At 53.6% G+C, this 24,044-nt stretch overlaps 7 protein-coding genes across 7 annotated transcripts; 3 read left to right on the top strand and 4 right to left on the bottom strand.

The window, feature by feature from the left end:
* Window positions 1-1,419: 1,419 nt before the first annotated feature.
* On the top strand, window positions 1,420-3,261 carry MYCGRDRAFT_111397 (uncharacterized protein; the record flags this gene model as incomplete). Its single annotated transcript, XM_003848177.1, has 5 exons — window positions 1,420-1,550; window positions 1,600-1,798; window positions 1,851-1,964; window positions 2,019-2,310; window positions 2,365-3,261. 5 exons carry the CDS (start codon window positions 1,473-1,475, stop codon window positions 3,224-3,226), a joined length of 1,545 nt encoding a protein of 514 aa, XP_003848225.1.
* A 1,035-nt stretch (window positions 3,262-4,296) lies between these two features.
* MYCGRDRAFT_111396 (uncharacterized protein) lies at window positions 4,297-7,755 on the bottom strand (the record flags this gene model as incomplete). Its single annotated transcript, XM_003847818.1, has 6 exons — window positions 4,297-4,348; window positions 4,464-5,077; window positions 5,131-5,276; window positions 5,387-5,476; window positions 5,808-6,523; window positions 6,576-7,755. The coding sequence occupies 6 exons, from the start codon at window positions 7,583-7,585 to the stop codon at window positions 4,297-4,299; spliced, it is 2,628 nt and encodes an 875-aa protein (XP_003847866.1).
* A 1,242-nt stretch (window positions 7,756-8,997) lies between these two features.
* On the top strand, window positions 8,998-10,244 carry MYCGRDRAFT_96914 (uncharacterized protein; the record flags this gene model as incomplete). Its single annotated transcript, XM_003848178.1, has 3 exons — window positions 8,998-9,931; window positions 10,049-10,080; window positions 10,191-10,244. The coding sequence occupies 3 exons, from the start codon at window positions 8,998-9,000 to the stop codon at window positions 10,242-10,244; spliced, it is 1,020 nt and encodes a 339-aa protein (XP_003848226.1).
* A 192-nt stretch (window positions 10,245-10,436) lies between these two features.
* Window positions 10,437-11,919, bottom strand: MYCGRDRAFT_77210 (uncharacterized protein; the record flags this gene model as incomplete). The annotated part of the gene is made up of 2 exons (XM_003847817.1): window positions 10,437-11,546; window positions 11,619-11,919. The coding sequence occupies 2 exons, from the start codon at window positions 11,898-11,900 to the stop codon at window positions 10,437-10,439; spliced, it is 1,392 nt and encodes a 463-aa protein (XP_003847865.1).
* A 4,103-nt stretch (window positions 11,920-16,022) lies between these two features.
* MYCGRDRAFT_28180 (uncharacterized protein) lies at window positions 16,023-18,953 on the bottom strand (the record flags this gene model as incomplete). The annotated part of the gene is made up of 2 exons (XM_003847816.1): window positions 16,023-16,322; window positions 18,813-18,953. Coding segments are annotated over 2 exons (441 nt in total), but the record flags the coding sequence as incomplete, so codon positions are not given.
* Window positions 18,954-21,830: 2,877 nt separating this feature from the next.
* MYCGRDRAFT_50695 (uncharacterized protein) lies at window positions 21,831-22,586 on the top strand (the record flags this gene model as incomplete). Its single annotated transcript, XM_003848179.1, has 1 exon — window positions 21,831-22,586. One exon carries the CDS (start codon window positions 21,831-21,833, stop codon window positions 22,584-22,586), a length of 756 nt encoding a protein of 251 aa, XP_003848227.1.
* A 448-nt stretch (window positions 22,587-23,034) lies between these two features.
* On the bottom strand, window positions 23,035-23,544 carry MYCGRDRAFT_96910 (hydrophobin-like protein; the record flags this gene model as incomplete). Its single annotated transcript, XM_003847815.1, has 2 exons — window positions 23,035-23,288; window positions 23,340-23,544. The coding sequence occupies 2 exons, from the start codon at window positions 23,542-23,544 to the stop codon at window positions 23,035-23,037; spliced, it is 459 nt and encodes a 152-aa protein (XP_003847863.1).
* Window positions 23,545-24,044: the final 500 nt, after the last annotated feature.

Raw genomic sequence — 24,044 nt, 5'->3', positions numbered from 1 at the left:
ATGCGAGCAGTGTGGGTGGAGCAGGAGCGATCTTCGGCCAAGGAGGACAGGCGGCCGTCGGAGCTTCTCAACAATAAAGTGAGACTCGAGGTGCTGCGTGAACTGAGACGCCAGCGGATTCTGCGTCTGGAGCAGGCCTTCAAGGCTATGAGACGGAGGATCAACGACCACAAGAAAGATATTCGGACCCTGGAGCGGCAGATTCGGAAACTTCAGCAGGTCCGACTTGTTCAAGATGCTCCTCAACCGCCGCACAATAAAGCGAGTCGGTTCGGCAAGTCGAAGACACACTGTGCCTTTCAGAAGGCTTCCGAAGGGCGAATGCCAGAATTGGACGAAGAGAGGAAGATACAGATGGAGCTGAAGAAGCAGGAATGTCTGCGAGTCAAGCAGGAGGAGCTCTCAAAGGAATCGGAAGAGTACGAGACAAAATGGCGAGAGTCTCAGGCTGCTCACGCCAAAGATGGACCTGAAATTGTGGCCCTAAGGGTCAAGATCAGAGACGAACAAGAGATACAGGACCGAGAGCGGGCGCAGGCCGAGACAGAAAAGCGCAAAGCCAAGTTCGAGAGTGAAGAGCTTGACAGGAAGAAACGGGAGAGCAAACAACGTGACAAAGAGAATAGGCGGGCGGAGCAAGAGCAGCAAGAGGCGGCAGATGCAATAGCGATGGCTCGGTGTGGCCACCCAGGTTCGTGGTGGCCGTTTAGAGTCGCGGGCAAGAAGCCAGGCAAGAAGCAGTGTATGGAGTGTCGCAAGAGATGCAGATCTGTGCTGATGTGCTTGCGTTGTCGAATGAAGACATGTTCGGCATGTCTGAGCATTGTCAAGGCCAAGGTGCCGGAGCCTTCGTACGGTTCCTCTGGTTGGTAACGCTGATTTACCTGGAGGTCGCATCAAACAGCGAGATGTAAGGTAACGAGAGACGGCACTGATTCCACCGACCCAAGGGTAGCAGGCACAAAGTCTGCTGTCGCAGCTACAATGTTCATATCCGTCATGCAAAGAAGGAGCGAGTACTTCCAAAGTCCCGCTCAGACTGCACGGCCTGTATCGTACTTCGGTGGCTTGGTGCGAATAGTCTGCGCCAGAGAAGGGAGATTTGATCTTGGGAGGCAGGTGTGTTCGTTTGAGCTGAGCCAGTTACTCATGATGCTGTGCCACAATCGTCCTCAACCTCAAGTCAAGGAGAGTTTCCTAGTCCAAACTCACACTGAACAGACTTCACCCAGCCTTTAGCTTGCCGCCGCCACATGCCAAGGAGGTAACGCGGCACGCGACAAAGATATTTTCGGTGAGCCAAGCGGTGCAAAGCGTTGTGTAGCGGCGTCTTGCGGAAGGAGTCAAGAAGCTGTGACTTCATGCCTCGTCCATGTTGCCCCTTTCGCTCTCACCAATGTCCTCACATATGGCATCGGTAGCAATGACTGATTAACCGCAGTCTCTTTTGGTCTCTTGTTAGCAACACAATCATGATACAGCCGACAAAACGGACTGCTTGGCTTTGTGGAACGTTGCTTGCTGCACTGGTGCTGCTTGGATTCACGTTCGTAAGTGAAAAGGCTTCGGAGGAGCCACACTCTAGCTGACAGCTTCCAGCACGATCCGATCCGCGGACAACCAATTAAAGCAAGTACTGAACTAGGCAACGTCGATGCAACACGTCCGGCGTCGAAGCTGCATCTTTTGCTACCAGCCTCAAACGGAGCCGTGGACTTGTGCAAGACGTTCCTCACTGGAGCCATTCTGGGATATCCCACTCCGACTTTGATTGCATGGAATCAGACCTTCAATGATGGTATAACACCTGAGCACGCTGAGAACGAGCAACAATCTCACAAGTCTTCCAGATCGACTGTTGGGAGGAGGCAGCCATGTGGCCAAGGTCTACGGCGTGCTCAAATTTTTTGAAGGCATGAATTCATCGACAGAAAACGATCTGGTGATGATGATGGACGCATATGGTAGGTCTCGGTGCATTACTCTGCCCGGACGACTAGACGCTCATTCTTTCACAGACATCTGGTTCCAGCTTCGCCCTGAAGTTCTCATCAGCAGATACCACTCCGTCAATCAACGAGCCAACGAGAGACTGAAGCAACGACTCGGTAATGCTTACGACAAGGAGAACATTCGACAAAGAATCATCTTCGGAGCCGGAAAGCGATGCGCCCCTAATCAGATGCACACCATCGCCTGCTATCCCATTCCAGCTTCTCCGCTACCTGATGATCTGTATGGTGGGAACACAGACACTGTCATGGGCAAGAACAAAATTAGCAGCCTGAAACAGAGATATCTCAATTCTGGGTGCGTACAACTCCTTCTATCTTCCAGCCACATGTTCTGACCTTCTCTGCCTAGATACATCATCGGCCCACAGAAAGACATGCTTGCTCTCTTCCGGCGCGCCGCGGAGAAGGTCGACGCTCATACCGACCACGATCCTTGGGACAACGGCAGCGGTGGTTCGGACCTCATGTACCACGGAAGCGACCAGTCCATCTTCAACATCATGTACGGCGAGCAAGAGTACCAGCGCGAGGTCCTTCGTCGAAGACATCTCTCCGCCGCTGAGAGACTGCGAGGCAAAGCAAAGCCGATCCCGCACTATCTTGAGGGAACGCTTGTCGCGGACCCGCTGAAACCTGACTTCATCCATGAGCCAGGCGTGGAGAGGAATGGTGCTCCGGATGAGTTCGGCATTGGCCTGGACTTGTGGTCGGACTTGGGACAGCAGACTGTCAACACGGAAGACGACACTCGGTATTTGACGTTCGACAAGAACATTTCGGAGCAATTGGCCGGTCGGAATGGACTGTTTGATTGTCAGAGCCGAGTGACTGGAGACCTTCCACAAGATGTCATATCCAGCACTGCTCCCTTGTCCAGCATCGAAGAGCGAGCAAGCGTTGGCTGGAAGGACACTCCGCTCTTCACAAACCTATGCCTCAACACAATCCCAGTCATGATTCACCACAATGGCGACAAGAACGCTCGAGCTTTCCAGTGGCCAGAGACATGGATGCAGCAGCATGCTCGGGTGCTCATGACGGAGCTTTGGAGTCAGGATGGCGACAATGAGGAAGGAGACGGCAAGTCGTGGAAGGTGGCGAATCTGCCATCGGGAGGGTCTGTGACTTGGGGAGAGACCTGTCCGAGCTGGTTTGATTATGAATTGTTCAGAGATGTGGAGAAGCCGGAGAAGGAACCGCCGCCGGCGTGAGGTAGAGAGACATCATCGAAATGCCTCCTTCCATGCTTCCGCTCAGACTGCGACACTGCAAGCCGTTCAGGACCATATCGTGCGGTGCACTTTACCGCGACAGCGGAGAGATATGTTGCCGACAAGGTTTTGGGACAACGATCCCAATGCACGTTTCCCCGACTTCCTCCGCAACTTCACCGTACATGATTCGCTCGATTGGCTCGGACGTTGCAGTTTGAGCGGAAGCACGGAGGTATGCATCATACCCGCATATCTATGCCAGTTCAAACTTCAGTGCGCCTCCGGCAATGTCCAAGGTCCTTTCCCGTCCCTGAACACCTCCTCATGATATGCCTTGCACACATCATCAAAACGAAGCCACTCCGTTTTCACCTGTGTTCCATTCGCACTTGATGGACTCGTCCTTGCTCCTCCCTTCCACCTCTCAGCAGGCCAATACTCCTTCCTCACATTCGCAGACCCTTCTCCTCCTTCGCCGCCCGCATACGCCACCGGCATAATGGGCTCCCATATGCTCGCATCGTAGAGTACTCTTGCGTACGGCTGCATCCAGAGCTTATCCCACCATTCCTCCCGCAGCTTCTTGCGGCCATCGCGATGAGCGTTGTGATGAATAACCGCAGGGACTACGCCGGTGTAAGCGTTCGTAAAGAGTGGAACCTGGTCCCAACTCGTATTCCTCGGCAGAAGCGGCTCGTCGTTGAAGGTGTGAAACGGCGGTGGCGTGTGGGAGATATCTTCGGGCAACTTCCGCAGGCGAGACTCTTTCAAGGGCAAGCCGTAGGTCGCCTCTACTCCGCTGACTTGGGTGGAGTTTGACCACACCAACCATTCCGTCTCGTCCTCCTGAAAGACCGTAGCCAGGCCCAGTTCGCTCCAATAGTCGTACCCAACGCCGAACTCCAGTGTCCCGTCGGGTTCGAGGGCGGCTTTCTCGCGGACTTGTCGTATGTGATCCTCGTTATATTGGATCGCCTCCTTGGGCGGTTTCTTCCTCCATCCGTCAAGTAGACCTGATAGACCCCGTCCAATCTTCGAACCTTCAACTTTCGCCTCCTCATCTCTTCTCACGGCTTCTCGCCACACATTTTGGTCGCCGATGATATGCGCGAGAACATACTGATCGCTGCCCATATTCTTCTCCCCTTCAGTACTCTCCAGCCTCATTACCGCTTGACGGAACATCTTCCGCATACCTCGCACGGTACCCATCACGACTCCCGAGTTCGTGTACCGAGGACGGAATTTAATATATGGATTGGGTTCGGATCCAATGTCCGTGTCGGTATCCGGTCCGTAAATATCCGCCGGCAGTGTGGACTCCGGAGCGGCATAGCAAGGCGGATCGTCAAAAGTCCAGGGCCAGCAGCGCTTTTGCACGCCAAACACTACTTCTTGATGGATATTCCAGGTCGTTTGCGCAGGTCCGAGTTCTTTCGCCAATCTAGCGTCCGCCTTACGGTTGATATCGTAGAAGCGAGAGACGAGAGTCTGCGGCCGGAGTTGAAGCCATACGTCGTAGCCGTCGACCATGAGCACGAGATCTTCATCCTGAGCATCCTCCAAGGATGATAGGTAGGTCTCCACGCCGGAGAGTTTGGCGAGATGAGACCCTCCTTCGACGTAGCGATCGTCAGCGAAGGTGTGGTTCCAGTTCACGATGACTGGAGACGGGTAGCCGAGGATGCCGGCGGAAAGAAGCACTTTGCAGAGGTTTGGGTCCGGGTTAGAGGCCGGAACGATGAGGTGAAGAGCAGCGGGTTTTAGGGGTAGGGAGGATGCTGGAGGGATCGCAGACCCATTGCTGTGGGAGGAGAAGGAGAGGTAGGGCTCGAATTTCTCCTGTGGCTGGAAAGTTGTCAGTAATTGTATGCGGGACTCTTCGAGGGTAGTCCGCTTACGAGGAGGAAGTAGACCGCAAGGCAGACCCAGGACAATGCCACGAGGACAAGAATCCTGATGCTTTTGTTCGCCATCATCCTGAATGCCAGACTATCGTTGGTCCTGATAAATACCGGTCCTCGGCGGCCGACTTTGCAATCGACATCTGCAATGACATGTCAGGAAAATGTCATACAGAAATAGAGATGGACGCTCAATTTGATGTGGTAGTAGGCGCATGTAAGGTTCACGCTACACACCGCCGTGGAACCTTACCAGATGATGTTTCGTCTCCCGTCGCCACGATCAGCTTGGCGCCAAAGGTCTTCCCATGTTGGTGTGGACGTTTGTGGTTGTGAGAGGGAGCTATTGAGCACAAAGTCGAAATATTCATAAGACATTGTGGAACTGGGCAGTGAGCTATTGCGGCGTGCAATGTCGTATTGCGATGCTAATTAGTGATTAAGATATGGTCTTCGTGAATCGTGACGCCTGTGCTGTCTCGCTGAGATCTTCTCCGGCCATGTGCCGCCGTACTTGAGTAGAACGAATATTCGTTCCGTCTTCACATCCTACTGGAGGTCAACCGGCAGAGAAAGGTCGTCCGCTGGCTCCCCAAACATCTGATTGGGAGCATAGTTTCCAAGGCTGGTATGAATGGCAGGCTCCGTGGAACGATCGCCGCCTTCTCCTGTACCTTCGGCAGCAAGGTCTGACTGGCTATCTGGGATTCCAGAATGTCCCTCGGAAGGCATCGCCGCCTCGTCTTTTGGCTCATCAGCAGAAAGCGGAGAAGGTGCAGCCGTAAGCTCGGTTCCGTTTTGACGCTCGTCCATCTCCAACTCGGGTTCCAGCTCCGTCTCCGGCCACTTTGGCCCTGGATGAAACCACTCCTGATCGGGTACGTCGAAAATCTCCCCTTCCACCCTCCCACACACCCTCTTCCAGCTCAACCAGCCCCTTCGATCCGTCCACACGCCTCCTAGACCTCCACCTACAATGCCTTCCCTATCAATCTCATCTGCCTCGGCATTGTACCACATGTACCCCCACATCGTCTCATTGGAGATACGTTTCTGATCCAGCGACAAGCTTGCTTCGCGCAGCTCACGTGCATGGGACTGGAACCAGAGTTTTTGCCACCAGTTCCTTCGGAATTCCTTCTCGTGAGGTCCGCCGGTAACGTGGAGAAGGGCAGGGATTTGGTGAGTGATGGAGTTGAAAGCGAGCGGGACTTCGGACCATGTGGTGTTGCGTTGTGGATGGCTGGACTTGAGAGCCGCGTAGGGTGATGTGGAAGCTGAAACATCAGCAGGAAGGCTGAAGAAGTGGGCGCTGGAGGGTGGGTATGGAGAGCTGGCAGGAGGCGTCCAGATGTCGGATGCACGGATCCAGGAGAGGTGTTGTCGCCAGCTGGGAGGAATGTCAGTTCAACGTCCGAGAGGTGAAGTCAATGCTTGCTTACAATGCGAGCGTCTGGAACATCGATAGCGAGTAGTCGATGCCGATGTGATGCTCCTTCATTTTGCCAAACAAAAGTGGTTCGAAACGAAAGCCGTTGCTAAAATCCTCCCTGTCACGAAGATGCATGCTCCTTTCCTTGGCCGCCTCGAGAAGATGAGGAACTCTCTGGATCCGAGCGTACTCCTGATCGCCGAAGATGCCGGAGAAGTAATACTGATCCGAGTCACCGTGGTAATTCGACTGAATCTCTTCTAGAGTCACCTTGAAGACATCCCTCATGTCCCTCGCAGGTCCCATCACCGTACCACTGTTCAACCACTGTGCCGCATTCCGGTCCCGCTCGTCGGCGTCGTCCTTCGTTGACCTTGGACCGAACGAAGAGTCCGGGAAGGGACTCTGCGGAACAGCCCAACACGCAGGACGACTAAAGTCCACCGGCCAGCAGATCTTATCCGGACCGAAAATCACAGTCTGCCGTATATCGTGTTCATCCACCAATTCTTGTCCATACGTTGCCACAGCTCTTGCATCCGCTGCTGCATTGATGTCGTAGTAACGCTGGATCAACACATCGGGTCGTAGTTGAAACCAGACATCGAAGCCGTCGATGATCAGCACCAAATCTTCAGCATATTCGTCGTTTGATTCGATCTGCTCAAGGTATTTGAGGATGCCCTCAACTTTGCCCAAGTGTTGCTTGTATGGATCCTTCTCTTCATGATCGCCGTAGTTGATGAGCACGGGCGTAGGATAGCCCAGAATTTGCGCGGAGAGTAGCAGCTTGCATAGATCCGAATTCGTACTTGTCGCAGGTATGAGGAGATGGAGACGGCCTTTGGGAGGATCCGGAATCGGCTCGCGGGTGTCCTCTTGTAAAACAGCGGGTGTGCTCGTTTGGAAATGCAGCAGGAGGGAAGCGGATATGAGGAAGAGGATAGTCGCCAGCACTCCCCTCACAGGCTTACTCTTGAGGCATGGCCATGATATTTCATAACCCTTGTACGACAGCATTGAGGTGCTGGTGTACTATAGATCGTCGCATGCTGGTGTAGGAAGACTGGAGGGAATCCATAGCATGATAAGGCCGAGAAGGCTTCTGCGCGAGCCATGATTCAATCACCGAGCTGCACCGCCACGGCTCAATGACTTCTTACCAAGGCACGCGACCAAGACCTTGGTGCCAAGTTGTTGGAGATGGGTTGCGCCGCCGGATGTCGAACGGAAGCTTTGCGCTTCGGATTTGGCTTTTGCAGGTGTACCGCCGAGCAAAGTGGACGTAATGGCCTATACAGGTTGATCTCAGTCGACGTCAGGCCATATGGAGAGATTGCGCACGAGAGCACCGGGAATGCATTCCTTGAGCAACTCTCCAATAGCTCCGGCGAGACGTTTCGTCCAATTCGAGTTCCTTTTCAGCGGAAACGATCATCGCTGTAAATTGCGTCCACGGCCAAGACGGCAGTCATGAAGCAGTGCCGGTCAGGATGGTACCTGCATGACATTGCGCAATCATTTCGCCTCTGCCATGCATCTTGGCCGGCTTGTCGCCAGCGGTGCCGTATGAAAATGAATGAGATGTATGGCTGGCCCTGCCGCGAACACTAGGAAAATGCAACTAGCCGTCGATCCAATGGCAGCTGCGCGGAGGACGATAATGGCAGAGGATGGAGCTCCGCATGCGAATGGGAGCGGATGCCATCATGATGAGGATGAGGATGAGGTGACGTTCAATTACTCCTTCAAGCTTTGTAAGGATCTTCCAGGTTGCTGAGTGCTCATTCAACATCCCTGCCGCCCGTCGAACTTCGTGGCGCAACAACATGTTTATCGCTGCACCTCCGTAATCCCTTCCAACCGCAACGCTTGTATCGGAATCCGGTGGCTTGGTGTGTATAGTCTGCGCCAGAGACAGGAGGTGCACTCCCAGGGGGCATGTTTGTCTTCGCGGAAACAGAGCAGCGACCTTGGACTGTCAACACTTCCGTTCTCCGACACATACTGTACGATTCGAGCCAACAAAGCCGAAGCTACGTGGTCCTGTTTGAGCGGGGCCATGGAGGTACAGTATACCACCTGAGAAGCCCAGGATCCGAGGCCTCACGACGCCATGAGAAGCGTCCTCCTCTGACAGCGCCGGGACCTGCCATTCTCGCAGGATTCACTGTATAATGCTCATGGATCCACTCCGCTTGCTTCGGTCAGCAGTGCAAAGAATGGGATGAATTACGTGACTGAGCATCAGGCGGCCAAAGCTACCACGATGACTTTGCATTGCCTGCTGGTCGGCCTCTACTCTAGAATCTGGTTCTACCGAAAGCAATTGGCTGGTACACCACGAATTGCTGACGCAGCGGTATACCTATTCTCTTCTGCACAGTCTCGCACTCACTTCTTTTTCTACTACACTCAATTCTTTGCCGAAGATGGAAAACCAGATGGATCCGCCGCCTGCATACGAGGCCACTGAGCAAGAGGCATTCCTGAGCCAGGCTCGCGCAGCTGATCAAGATGCACTGCTAGACCGCTTGACAGATCATATCCGGCGGCAGAGAATCCAGAATATTGCCGAATCTCTTGACACGAGTGCAGAGGCAAGATCCGCCTTGGAGTTCGAGACTCGACGAATTCGAAGTATGCTCAAGTTCACGCTCGCAGCCGATTACCAGATTTGGGACTCTGCTCCAAACCTCTCGGCCGTGGACCGTGAGCATTTCCTCTTCATGGTGCGCGCGACGCGGGAACTCGAGAGTGCGCTGCCGGTCAGGCCTACGCCGGAGGAACGCCAGGTGCTCGCAGCATACTTCTGGAAGCACCTGCATCAACCATGCAAAGCACTTTCGCTGCCGCTGGAAAGCGTCTTCCAGAGTATAGTCGACCTTTCAGAATTCGTGAACGCTAAGGGTCACTACAAAGGCTCCGTGCAAGGGATTCTACATACCCGGGGGTTCAAAGGCCTGGCTACAAAACTGTGGATGGATTGCGAGATTGTCATTCCTGCCGTTTTCGACACAGGGACCGAGATCGACGAGTCTCTCGCTCTGCACCTGAAAGCTCGGAACTATTGTTTGAGGGCCATGTATTTCAAGCGAATTTACGGGGTCAAGGCTGAGTCAAGCGTGAGATCAATCGACGCTGCAAGGGCCGGCCTTCCAAACGCAGACAGGCCAAGGCAGGCCATCATGTATTCGGCCAACGAGCGAGGTATCGCCTATGCGTCGAGCCGCAAAGCCGCGATACTGGCCATGGGCAAAGACCTGACGTCCGCGGAATGGATGGGTAAGGTGGGAGCTTGCGTACACAATGTCTTGAGAAGGGTTGAAATGTGGCAGAGCGGAGTTCCAGACTCGGTGGAGGTGAGTGAGTACCTCCGTAGTATTCCACGTGGTTGGCAGTACGATACAGCCTTGCATCTTCCGGACTGGTTTGAGGCGCGCGGGAGGAGCGTTCCAGCAGGATATGATCTATAGTCGACAGGGCGAGGAGCGAAGCGCATCGTGCCAGAGGAGGTTCGTCGGCCATTAAAGAGAGATCATGGGTCCAATTGTGAGTAGATATCCAGGGAGCTTGAAAATCACGAAGCCCAGAAGATGTCTTAGCAGCTCCTCAATACCTTCAGGCGCTCGGCGAACCTCACTCCTGTGTCTCGCTCTTCAGACTCACTGCCGAGTGAGAATATAGACGTGTAGTCTTGCCTATGTGGTGGCCTGCCTGCTAGCTGCTTCATCAGGTGCCTCGGTGCTCTAGTTCAAGCCGCACACTCCAAGCTTGCCAAGACCATTTCGTCCGGTGCGACTCAAGCGACAGAGCGGAGTTATTCTCTGTAGTCGGGTCCAGCACCGATAAGCCCAAGCCTCCCTTCAACCTACTCCGTCATCCTCTCTCCCCTCCCGTCATCCGTCTCTCCGTCCTTCATACTCTCCACCACTTTCTTCGCACGTCTCCTCGCATCCACGTACATCATAAACTCCGAATACGTCTTCGGCATAACCTGAATTCCCCTCTCCACGGTAAATGTGTAATTGAACTGTCCCGTAGGCTTTGCTTGACCATGTTCGACATCTCTAACCTTCGTATCGACTCGAACTTGTACCCTTGTGCGGCCTGCTTCTGTCGAGGAAGGTGCATCGGCTTCGCCGGTCACGACGGGAGGGTCGGTGTAAACGACTGTTGCGGTGAGGTACAGCACACTCCCGACTGGGACAGGATTCTGGAACGTCGATGGATCGAGAGACACGAATGTCGGCCTCGCGTGAGCGAACGAAGCAGCACAACAGAATGCAAGCTCAAAGGTCTGCTTGAGCAGGAATCCTCCAAAGATCATGAATTGATGGCGATTGCGATTGATGGGCTGCATGATGCTCGCCGTACTGAGTTTCGTTGCCTCCATTGCTACGACATTCGCAGGCTGCCGTAGAGGATCATTGGGATCGTGGTATTGCAATTGTTTCTGCCAGATGGCATGGATGAGGTCGGACTCTTCGTCGTTGGGAGTTTGCTTGAGGAGGGAGCGTTGGAGAAGGGCTTTGCGAAGTTTGCTGTTCTTCTCTCCTTCTGAGAAGAGTCGCTTTTCTTCCTCGGTGTCGGTGCGTACTGCTGGGATGTTGACGGGCTTTTTGGTGGCAGGGTCGAGAGAGACCATGGTGAATTGGCAAATCATCATCACATCTTCTGACTTAGCTTTGACGCCGTCTTTCGGCGCTTTGGCAACTTGCAGGGTGATTTCCATGGAGCTGCGGCCGGCTGCGTAGGTCACTTGGCCGCTATACTCCAGATCGCAGATCTCGGTCAGAGGGTTGAGGATCGTGATTCGATCACAAGCGGCGGTGACTGTGGAGACGCCATCGCCGGTGTGGTTATATGCTACCACTCCGGAGAGAGCGTCGAGGTCCATTAGTAGCTGGCCAATGCGAATTTGTCCTGTGGCATTCATGTAGGTGTCCAGCAGCCACGGGTCTTGAGCGAGAGGTAGAATCTGCAAACATGGTCAGCGGAAATAGGTCCTACAGAAAAGTCTCCTGCGATTTGAGGATCACTCGAGACATACAACACTGTGATAGCTGTCCGACATTTTCCTCGGCGTCAAATCCCGCTCGACCTTCGTCGTCTGCTGCTGCCCTCCGCCATCAGCCTTCCCACCCGTCGCTTTCTCGGCCTGCTCTTTACGAAACGCCTCTACCCAGGGTATTTGAACTCGCTCATTTGTCAGCGCCGTGAAGACGCCATCTGTCCGACATGGTATCGCGGCTGAAAAGCTTCGATGAACAACAGGCCGTCTTCTTGCAAAACCCGCCCGCAAAATACGTAGAGCTGTACGCTTTGCTGCCATGATTCTTGCAGAGTTCAGATTCTGCCGCTGTGGGATGCAACATGCGTGGCTCGCTCATCGACGTGATGTGGTCAAGCGCGAGACGCGAGGTTGTTGTTGGGTGGGGTGCTATACGAGAAATACGAGGCGTCTGCAGGGCCTTTTCGCAGGCGCGCACAAACCATGAACTCTCTACAACCCAGAGCAATGTCGAAGCATGAATTCGATACCGGTATGTGCAGCGTACCTTATCGACTGTGTGGCACTCAAGAAAAAGGCATCTGAAAATTTGAGACGAGACGAACTTGCGTCTGGGAATGATCTCGCGAGGTGAAGGCAAGACCAAGGGAGTGGCGTTGTGTTGAGTGGCAGGATCCACCTTCGAGTTGGAGAAGCTGTGTGATGAACTGACTGAGAAGGGCCACAGGCAGATATCAATCCCGCAGAGAGCTGGCCGTTGCCATCTACATATCGCTTACTTGTATGTCTAGTTTGCAGCCACCACTCATCCTGCAAAGGGTTCCTGGAAGACGGCGAGCTATTACAAGTTCTCTCGTCCAGTACGAGGTCTCAGAGGTCTATGTTCAACTCCAGCGGCATGGCAGCTGCTTTTCTCTTGAGAGCTCGCAACAGAAAAGCAGCTGCCAAGAATGGATCGCACCTTGCGAATTTTCGGGGAGTTTGCAGGAAGAAGCACAACTTGTTGAACTACACTTGGCATTCTTCGGTTCACTTCCAGTGCACTGTCCACTGTAACTCGGGTGAACGAGCGGACAATTGTGGCCTTCAGATGCTCAGAAGACCACTCTCTCCGCCGGGAACGAGACCGCATCTCCTCTGCGAACGAGACCGCACTCTCCTTCGTGAACGAGACCGCACCTTTCATCGATATCCTTTCCTTGATATACACAGGTCGAGCACAGCTAACAGACTTCTTCTTACTAACTTGGGCCTGCTTCGGTTCGACTGTGCAATCTGGCGAGCCCCGATTACTGTGCAAGCTGTCCGTTAAGCATCCGCTTTCCTCGCATGCTGGGTGGAGACTGTCGTTGGATCCGGATCAGATCTGTGGCAAGCTGTCCGTCGAGCATCCGCTTTCCTCGTATGCTGGGTAGAGACTGTCGTTGGATCCGGATTAGACCTGCTGTCTGCTGGGTGTAGCCTTCTAATACTTTGCTAGAACCGTCTGGCAAGTGTGTGCTGGATGGTGATCAATGCGAGGGAACGAGGAGTATATCTTCAAATAACCTGCATCTCTTCTCCTCTTCTTCTTCTCTTATCACACACACACACCCCCACAACAGTCAGTCTCCATTCATCAATTCACATAATGATTCACCATGCTGATACTCCACAGCCAAACAACAACAACAACAGCAGCAGCAGCAAGAATGTATGTTCATCCACTTCCCTCGCACACGCTCCCTGCATGCCGGACTCCTCTGGAGCACCATGCATACACTCTCCCTGCATGCCGGCCTCAGCTTTTGGACATCAACAACATGCATACACTCTCCCTGCATGCCGGCCTTCAACAACATGCATACACTCTCCCTGCATGCCGGCCTTCAACAACATGCATACACGCTCCCTGCATGCCGCCTTCAGCTTTCTTAGGACCTCATCGATCGACATCATGCATACTTTCTACAGCGTGCTCACATGATGGAAATACAGTCCCAAATCGACCAACATGTCCGCCTCAAAATGAGCCGCTCGCAAAGAAAAGCGAAAGCTACGCTGTTGGAGTTGAGCATATTCCTCTAAAACCCTTTGTTGAATTGGGAGCGATCCGCCAAAGCATCGCCTCGTGAACGTGATCGAGGTGGATAAAACGAGCCGCTCGCAAAGAAAAGCGAAAGCTATGCTGCTGGAGTTGAGCATATCCCTCTGAAGCCCCTTGTTAGATGGGAAGCATTAGCTCGTAAGCGTGAATGAAAAGACGGATGATTGAGCATTGCTTTCCATTTACTCATCTACGAGGCAGGCAAGCAGGCAGCGACCGGCGACCACTTCTGCTCTCTCAGACGTGCAGGGAACAATCTAAGCCACTGGCGTCTGGGTTACGTGGTGCGGTTTGTGCGGAGCTATGGAAGCACGCAGTTCGTTGTGAACTGCGCGATAGGCTTCCTTCCCGTTACCCGTTATCATGCCAGGTGAAGACGACCAGACCATGACGAACTCTATCGTCCACTACACCGATCGTCGTGTCTCGCGCTTTGTGGAGAAGTGTCTCAAGCAAGGCAAGCCTTATGAGGACAATGAACTGGCTCAGAGCAAACCCGTGGTCAAAGACAATGGTAAAAGTTACAATGACGTGTATCTCTTGAGCGTTGACAGCAAGTACCGTGTAGTGTTTGTATACAATGGGAGAGGGCGGAAGCGTTGACGAATGGCGAAGTTTACCTTTGTCCCGTATATGCTGGTCGTTAAGAGTGGAATACGGGTGGAGGTGGCGACCTCAGGTCCAGGGAAGGAAATATCGTCGTGCGTGGCGATTGCTTTTCGGAATATCGATTAACGGCAAGCGGTACACTCACCTCCCCATTCAGTGATTTTCTCGTACAACTCTTTGCATTCAAGTGCAGAAAGCAAAATGATACTCGGCGTCGTCTGAATATGAAAAGTGGCCACGAAGTACATCTATATTACTCAAGATCGATGTCTCCGTTCTCTCGCACTGGCTGCACATTCCAAGCCACCGGAGCTCGACACGAGCGTTGTAGTTTGAGCGAGATCATGGAAGTGCAGACGCATGATAAAGTACCGGGTCGTTGGCAATGCACGCTTATTCATCACTCTGCTCACATCCGAAAAGCTTTGCTATCTCCATGCTTCCGCTGGGTCTGCGCTTTCCAAGCTACCTAGGTCTATTACGTCCGGTTCAGTTCTAGCGACAGCAGAGAAAGTTGTTGTCGGCAGGGCTCATGTGGATGGTCTCAGTACGGACCCGACGTCCACTCTCCAGCGTTCGGCGTGATGGTGACCGCACATGTTCCGCTCGTTTGGCTTGGACGGTGCAGTCTGAGCGGAGGCACGGAGGTATGGATGATCTATACCAATGAGAATTCAAGACTACCTAACTCAAGGAAACTTCGATGTCAAAATATGGTAAGGTACATTCGGACATACCCCGTACCGCCTTCCCCATAAGTGCCTGACCTCCCCTCTGAGAATGTGCTTCGCATTCCTTATGTCTCCACCCCGAACGCTTGGTTGTATCTCGGCGAGGTCTTCAAGGTAGCCAGCCTGGACCGTGTCCAGGTCACTTTCGAATCGTCTCGAGATCTGACAGAGGTTTCCGAGGTACTTGTTCAACGTCAGTGGCACGGCCTCAGCCATTGTGTGAATGGCGAACTTGCTTTCCGGCGTCGAATGGCACGCCTTGAAGACGTGCCTGCCCTTATGTCTCCGCCCCAAAGGGTTGATTGTATCTCGGCGCTCCAACACCGTCGCAGGAGTATCGCATAAAGTAAGGCGAGGCAGACTGGTAGGTAAATGCGACCACGCCTGACGGGTCGGTCACAACCAACTGAAATGCGGCTCCTCCGTTTGCTTGGCCAAACACGATGCGCATAGGGTAGTACGTGGCCTGCTCCAAGGCTAAAGAAACTTGTCCTGGTATTGCATAGAAAGCCGAAACATCAGAATTGGCGCGAGTCCAGCCTGTGTACGCTTTTTGTCCGATCCAGAGGAAGGCAATGTCGTCCACACCGGTAAATCCAAAAGTCCAGTTGCCGGTAGCGTATGTGTAAAAGTACCCTCTATGATTGACAGAGTACTGGTAGCAGGAGAATGTGGTAGGATTTCCATAGATTGTGGATTGGGTGTTGCTGTCGCAAGCAACTCCAGTTGTGCCGAACGACGGTGTTGTGGAATTGTAGTATGGAGGGATTGTCTTGAGGTTCTGCGGAACGTATCCAGGCCAGGTACCCGCGGGACCCGGAGCGGTCTCTGTATTACTTGCGACCGCGTATTCAAGTCCTTGATTGCCGCAGCCAGACGGTGCAGGAACCTAGAAAGTAACACGTACAAGGTCAGCGAATGTCGTCGGTAATCGGGAATGGACAAATGTGCGTTGTCCGAGATGAGTTCGGACCACGCAGGCCTTCTGCATCCAGGGTTACTTACCCGTCCGAGATTGGTCGTTGTGACAGTGGCCGTGGCGGTCGCAGTTCCAGTCACTGATCTAGTAATGGTCGTAGGAGGCTGGGTGAAAGTGATCGTGGTAGGAGGAAGCGTCGAAGTTCTTTCGAGCGTTGATACCTGTGTCGTTGTAGCCGTGAGGGATTGGGTCTGCCTTTCTGTCGAGGTAACTCCAGGAGCTGTGCTAACAGTCCTTTCCGTTGAAGTAACACCAGGAGCGCTGCTGATGGAGACCGTGGTGACGGTATTTGCTGGAGCTGTTGTAGTGTCACGCTGAGTTGTCAACACGGTCGTGGTCTGAGCAGGGATCGTAGTCGTGACCTGTAAAAGCGAAGTGTGGAAGTCAGCAGATGTCTAGGACATTCATGGAAGGGAAAAAGGCTTCCGCGATATATTCTCGCATACACCGAGCGGAAGACCCTCCGTGAGCACATTAAGAGGCATGGTCGCTGTTTGATAATCGGAGAGTCTCTGTTACTTACCTCGCGAGTGCTGGCGGGAATGGTGGTCCGAGCTGTGGTGACGAATGTGGAGACGATTGTGCTAGCAGGAAGTTGAGAGGTCACAGTACTCGCAGGCTGCGTTGTGATGAAGGTGGATGCCGGAAGAGTACTTGTAATCGTCGACCCTGGCGCTGTTGTGATGAATGTACTGGCGGCCTGCGTCGTAATGTACGTGCTGGCGGGAAGAGTGCTGACAATCGTGCCTAACACAGAAGGTAATCAGCCATAGCTCAGACGAAAAGGGTCCGATGCGGGTCAAAACCAGAGCAAGCGGAGAAATTCTCGCACGCATGCTGCAAACTTTGCGCCCTTTGAAGTACTTACTGGCTGGGATGGTGGTCGTAGCAGTCTGCGAACGGTCCAACGTTTCGGTCCGAGTCTGTGTAGATACGATTGTTGAAGCAGGTTGAATGCTAAGGCTCGTAGATGTCACAGTAGTTCCGTCCCTAAATGTGGTCAGAAGTATAGTCGTCGTGCTTGCCGGTTGGACGCTCGTAGAAACGGCCGTGGTGGTCCTCTCAACAGTGACTGATCTGTCGACCGTCTGGGTCCGGTCAAGAGTTGAGATCTCCCTTTGCGTAGTAACAACGGTTGCGGCTGGCAAGGCTGGCTCAGTTTCCGTAATCGACCGGTCGATCGTCGCAGTTTCTCTTTGGGTGCTGGTGGCAGTCGTCGTGGAGGCCGGCCGTATGCTCAAACTCGTACTCACGATCGTGCTGCCCTCCTTTGTCGTGGTAATGAGTAGTGTTTGTGTAATTGACCGGTCGATCGTCTGAGTTCGGTCCAGAGTTGAGGTTTCCCTTTGAGTGCTGGTGGCAGTCGTCGTACTGGCCGGTCGTATGCTCAAACTCGTACTCACGATCGTGCTACCGTCCTGTGTTGTAGTGATGCGGAGAGTTTCAGTAACAGACTGCGTGGTAGGCTGGACGCTCACGCTCGTGGTCGTCCTTTCCAAAGTGGAGACTACTGTCTCGGTAGTTGCCGGTCGAATGCTCAGACTCGTGCTCACGATCGTACTGCCGTCCCTGGTAGAAGTAATGCGGAGAGTTTCTGTAACAGACTGCACCGCCGTGGTCGTTCTTTCCAAAGTGGAGACGAGTGTCTCTGTTGAGGCTGGTCGGATACTTAAGCTCGTGCTCACGATCGTACTGCCGTCTCTAGTAGATGTGATGCGAAGTGTCTCTGTTATTGACGCCGTTGCCGTGGTTGTGACGTCTCGAGTGGAGGCTGGCTGAACACTCAAACTGAGGGATGTCTCGGTTTGTGTCTGCGTAGAAGCCGGTCTTATACTCAAACTCGTACTCACAATCGTGCTGCCATCTCGAGTAGTAGTAACTCGCAATGTCTCGGTAACGGAATTGGTCGTCGGCTGGGTGGTCGTAATTTCGCGAGTCGATGCTGGCTGAACGCTCAAGCTAGTGGAAGTCTCGGTTTTTGTCTCGGTGGAAGCCGGGCGAATGCTTAAGCTGGTGCTGACAATAGTACTGCCCTCCTTCGTGGTAGTAATCAGAAGCGTTTGCGTTACAGACTGCGTCGTGGGCTGCGTTGTAGTCACTTGGAGGGTCGACGCTGGCTGGACACTGAGGCTAGTGTACCTCTCCGTGGCAGTTATAGATCGATCTAAAGTTGATGTCTCGGTGGTCGCTGGGCGTATGCTTAGGCTGGTGCTCACAATTGTGCTGCCATCTCGTGTAGTGGTAAGGAGGAGAGTCGACGTAATCGATTCAGTCGTCCGCTGCGTGGTCGTAATTTCCCTTGTCGATGTCTCGGTAGTCGCTGGCCGTATGCTTAGGCTGGTACTCACAATCGTGCTGCCATCTCGTGTAGTGGTAAGAAGGAGAGTCGACGTAATCGATTCAGTTGTCCGCTGCGTGGTCGTAATTTCCCTCGTCGAAGCGGGTTGGATGCTCAAACTCGTGCTTGTAATTGTAGTCCCATCTCTTATCGTGGTAAGCAGAATGGTCGTAGTGCTTGCAGGAAGAACAGAAGTTTCTGTAACAGATGCAGTGGTCTTTTCGGTGCTTGTAGCCGTCGTGGTCAATGTGTTCGACCGGTCGAGGGTGAAAGTCGAAGCTGGTTGAATGCTGAGGCTCGTACTGACTATGGTGGAGCCATCTTTGGTAGTAGTGAGCAGCAGAGTCGAAGTCTGGGCGGGTAGAGTGCTAGTGACATCTCTCGTAGAAGCTGGCTGAACGCTGAGGCTTGTGGAGACAAAAGTTGTGGTCTCGCTTTCGGTGATCGTCCGCGGAGGTGTTGAAAACGTATAGGTGACCTCGTTCGTCACTGTGGATGCAGGAGCAGTCGTCGTCGTCGTGATTGTAGCGGTACTGGCGCTGGCGGTAGTCACGAATGTTGTAGTTCCGCCTGGCGCAGTTGTAGTTGTTGTGAATGTGCTGGCCGGGTAGGTAGTAGCGTAAGTGGTCGTCTAATAGTACAGCTTCGTCAGCATACTCAACACCAAAGCATTTAGCAGCAAGGCATGGGAATACTCACAAAAGTCTCGGCCGGGAATGTGCTGTATGCCGTGCTGACCGAGAGCGAGGTTGAGACCACCGTTGTCCGTTCAATAACGGTCTGCCGGATCGTAGTTGGCGCCGTCGTGACCGTCCTTTCGGTGGTGGTCTCACGATCTTGGGTGGAGACTTGCGTCGAGATTTCCGTGGTCGGGACCAGCACGGTCGTTGGCTCCCTCGTTGTCGTTGTCTGTGTCAGAGTGTATGTCACAGTGTACGTTGAGGTCGAAGCTGCAAGCGTCGTGGTGCTGTAAAATGGTCAGCTCCTTGTGCCTGAATATGAAAGGTTGAGCATCGTCAGTTTAGCCGCTCAGGGCGCGCGGTCTCCAGTCCGCCCCTACTCGCAGCGACTCGTCTGTAGTGTGGCCGGGCTATAGTTCTCGTCTTGCCACCACACTCGCCGAACAGCTTTATATCGGACCGTGATTCCAGATATATTCTCTCACTTACCTGATGATTGTGGTCGGTGATGCGGATATGACTGTAGTCGTACTTCCGGGACCAATAACTGTAGAGGCGCTTTGCGTCGTGACAAATGTTGTCGTGAGAGTTGACGCAGGCGCTGTTGTTGTGACGATCGAGTAGCTGACGGAAACTGACTCTGGTACGGCCGATGCGCTGGCCGATGGGGCATCGCTGGTGGATATCGACGACGAGGCCGTGGTATTATCGATAACAACCTCTTCCTGGAGCCTCAACGCAGAGTACGCCGGACTTGGCCAATCTGCTTGACCATCAATGTAGTCGTACGTTCGACATTGCTCGTCCGAGGTGTACGAATACCCGACACAATTCGGATCGGAAGCACATCTTGCGGAGCAATCTTGATCGCCGTCTCGCTTTCTGACCCGCGAAGTGATGAGCGTGCCTCTCCAGACAATGCCGCAGGAGACCAGATTGCTCGAACTGCTCGTATCGATAATCCTGCCTTTGAAGTCCGGGCATGGGCCGATGATGGCATCAGCGACCGAAGCTGGCGCTGTTTGCCTCTCCACAAATGTTCGAGTAGAGCCGCCAGTCGTGTACGAAGTCGTGATGCCGCCGCTCACTACTGTTGAGGCCGTACCACTGGCGCTGAATATGGACGTTGTGCCACCGATCACCGTCGTTGCAACCGTTCCGCCGGAGATATCATATCTCGTCACAAGAGGCGCCAAGCTGGACGATTCAGATGTCTCGGTCGATGTAGGTTCCGCAGTAACCCGAGATGTAGTAGGCGGTGATTCGGCGGATATCTGATCGCTTGACGTGGCCGAGGAGGCCACAAAGCTTATAAGCGTCGGCTCCGCAAATGACGAGGATATTGCCAAAGGTGAGGTGAAAGAGTCGTAGGAGTCCGCGAGACTGCTCACGGACATCTCGGAAGACGTCACAGCCAAGGATGAGGTCGAGAATTCAGCGGCGGTTGCTGTAGTTGAGCTACTCTCTATCGATCGACCGGACAGAGCGCCAGAGCTGTATGGTAGCGGACCAACAGATAACGGAGCGGAGCTGCTCTGCAGCGGTTCGGTAGAAGTGGATGATGTCGGAGTAGGAACAGTTGTCGGTCCATCAGCCGAGGTGCTGGCTTGAGAGAATGCAAAAGATTGAGTGTACGGAGAAGCAGGTCTGACAGTATTCGAGAAAGTCATGGTCGCTGATGCGCTTGGCGCCGACATATCGTCTTCATCTATGGGCGGCATTGCCGGAGATCCTGTCGTTTCACTGTCGTCGCCCGGCGCTGTTGTCCTTGGAGTCGGAGAGACTTGCTCCGAGCTCATATAGTTGAAGGGGAGTGACGTCGTGTCGTCGCTTGGACTTGTTGCTGCCGTCTCTTCTGCGCCAGAGTCGGAAGTTGCAGTTGCCCAGTCCGAGAACGTGAATGGTACGGTAGATCCGTTGGTCGATATCCACCCGTAGGAGGGCGGCGGTCGAGTCGTTGAAGAACATGTCGGATAGACGTATTTAGTAAGCAGGACACCTTGGATTGGGCCGACTGCGCAAGACAGCAGCAGTAAGACAGAACGTCGCGGCGACATGCTGTGTGGGCACGCCGTGTACTGACGTGAGTGCGTTCATGTGTTCTGGTCTCGATGGATATCCCAGCAGATGCCGTGACACTACGCGTTGCGGTTCCGGCGTGCCATGCATTCCAGACCACATCACGGGATACATTGTCGTGGAGATTGCCGCGATATTCCATTCCTTGCTACCGCCAAGCGGGCCTGGCCGTATGAGAGACTGTGGTAATGTCGAGACCGCGTCGGCTGCACGTTGAAGACGAAGAACCTGCAGAGACGTGGTATAGTGAATTTGTATCTTCGCGCGAGATGAGGTTCAACACAGCGAGCTCGTTATTGTACGAAGTGAATGAGGTCATCTCATACCCCTTACATCTCTGCGTTTCTTACCTCAGTATAGCCCGGCGCGTTGTGTTGGAATTGCAACGCACGCAGCACGCAGAACGGATGTTCCCAGCGGATTGCCAGCCATGCTTGCATGATACCCCAGAGAGCGTCGAGCGGAGTGCATGATCTCTTCGTCGGCACAAAATGTCACCACTTTGTCGATTCTGCGGTCATCTATGACATCGACAAGGAGGGGAGAAGAAGCAGAAGTCTTCCGATCTGAATCTGGAGCGTGAAGTTGATCGCCGGGAACGGGAGTGCCGAAGCCGGACTCCGCTCCGCTGACAGAACAGCACTTGGGCACTTGAGCACTTCTTGTCCTTCTCTGCAACATCCAAGTTCACATCTCCTCTGCCAACAACAATGCCTTGACAGTCTCGCCCGCTTAGGTCATCTGCCGGCATGGTGACCAGCACTCAACTTGGACTCCTCTCTTTCCTCTTCCTCCTCCTCATTGCGGCCAGTTCCACGATCCATCGACTGCGAACAGTCTTGAGCCCGAATCGCTTCAGAGCCGTCCGCCGCCGACATGATACCTCAGCGCCGACACACTTGATGATAGTGCTCGGGAGTGGAGGGCACACTGCTGAAATGATCGCCATGCTCAGCCGAGCTCTGCACGAGAAGGAGTCGGCAATACGGATGGACTGGGAGGACTTTTCCCATCGTACATGGGTGGTGAGCTCAGGAGATGGGATATCAGCAGATCGAGCGCGGCAGTTTGAGGACATGACTGCCAAGGCAGAGACTGCTTCTGCCGGCACATATGCCATATCCACGGTTCCGCGCGCGCGAGAGATCCATCAGAGCGCTATGACTGCGCCTATCTCCTGTCTACGCTGTCTTGTCGCATGTCTGACTGCTCTCATGCTATCTTCCGACGCCTCAAGAGACTTCCCGGATGTCATCCTTTGCAATGGTCCTGCTACAGCAACAATCCTAATCTTCACCTCGATCCTGCTCCGGTTCTTCGACATCAAAGGCTGCAATTCACGCGGAAAGATGCGCACGGTTTATATTGAATCATGGGCTAGGGTGAAGAAGTTGAGTCTGTCCGGCAAACTGCTGTCCAGGATCGTTGATCGCTTTCTGGTTCAATGGCCTCAACTGGAAGCGGCGACTGGTGGGAGAGGACAGTACATTGGTGTACTGGTTTGACCAGACCGAAGCAGGCGAGAGACAATTAAGATACACAGCTTACTTGTCCTACACTCAAGTCTGTCCTATCCACGCTTTGAAACTCGAGTTGCGCCAAGGGCACGCGCGAGATTGTGCAGAGCAACGCTGGTCTGGTTCAGCTTCACAAGGCATCACGCCAGAGCCTGGATCATGCTGTTCTCTGCTTGAGTCCCGTTGGAATCATCGACACAACTTTGATCACAGTATGATATCAACGCGACTTCGATTACGGTATGGATCTGAATCATCAGGTGAGTGTCGAAATTATGTTCATGATTATGGAGGCTGCTTTACTCGATGCTCCGCGCCCTGCGCATTTCTCATCTTTCTTTTCCAAATTCTCCCGGGAGCGCATCCGTGCACGCCAGACGCCAATACCTGATGCCCTCCGCCGAATTGCCGAATTATCGTCACTCATTCAAGATTTTTATTTGCTACCTCCTCCGAGTAGGCCGTCGCCAATGCCAAGCAAGCCCTGATTATTCTTGACGTCGTTGTCGGTGCAGTTGCCGAATCGGCCATCGATGACATCTGTGCAGTACGCCGGACTTCCACCCTCTCTTCCTCTGCAGTCGCCCGGCGGTTTGGAACAGAATAATCCCAGGAGTGGATTGAGTTCGTTGACCTGGCAGCATGCATACTCCCCGACGCATCCGAAGTCCGGGTCGATTGGCGCGTCGGCTGGTGGCGAGGTCAGCAAGAGAGTTTCAGGAAGCACGACATCGAACTCACTGATTACGCAGTTCAACACTGCCGGCGTGAGATCGTAGCATGCCAGGTCGGCCGCGAGTGTCACCGGAGCCGCTGCGCCCGTGAAGGTCGCTTGGCAGCAGTGTAATTGCCCTCCATCGGTACATTTGGGTGCCGCCGCGTCCCATTGGCCAGGTGCAGCGAAAGTTGTTGCTACAGAAGCAGCGAGGGCAAAGAATGTCTTCATGATGATGAGATGTCCAGGTTGAAGGTGTCGGTAGCGAGGACATTTCTGGTCACATTCGAGCGCTGAAATGTCTTATACGCTCTCCTGGTTGCTAATATTATCTTATGAGCTCTCTCTGACTGAATCCTGACGAGCTGCAACACGCGGGAAAAATTGCGTCACCTCATGTTTCATGCGCGCGAGTCGTCCAAACATGCGTTCGGCGTTCTGCGTTCTCCATGCCACGCACATTGCAGTACCAAATGGCCTGAAACTTCCGGTCGATCCTGCGCTCACATGCGATCTTCAAGCTCAATCCATCTCCTGGTCTGGATTGTTACGGCAAGCATGCATGTCATCGCAGCGTCGTGTTGCAGGAGGGTTTGCGATGCGCGGCTGAACCAATTTGCTCATTTACGAAGAAATTTAACGGATCCATGTTGCTCTTGTCGATGTCTTGTCGAGATGTCCTGCCGAGCGATTTAATCAAGTCATTCGCACATCCAGCTGATGTCCCTGTA

The sequence above is a fragment of the Zymoseptoria tritici genome, chromosome 12, assembly GCF_000219625.1.
Source record: "Zymoseptoria tritici IPO323 chromosome 12, whole genome shotgun sequence".
NCBI classification, from domain to species: domain Eukaryota; kingdom Fungi; phylum Ascomycota; class Dothideomycetes; order Mycosphaerellales; family Mycosphaerellaceae; genus Zymoseptoria; species Zymoseptoria tritici.
Note: the sequence above shows the minus strand (reverse complement) of the source record. Positions and strands in the feature narration are given on the sequence as shown.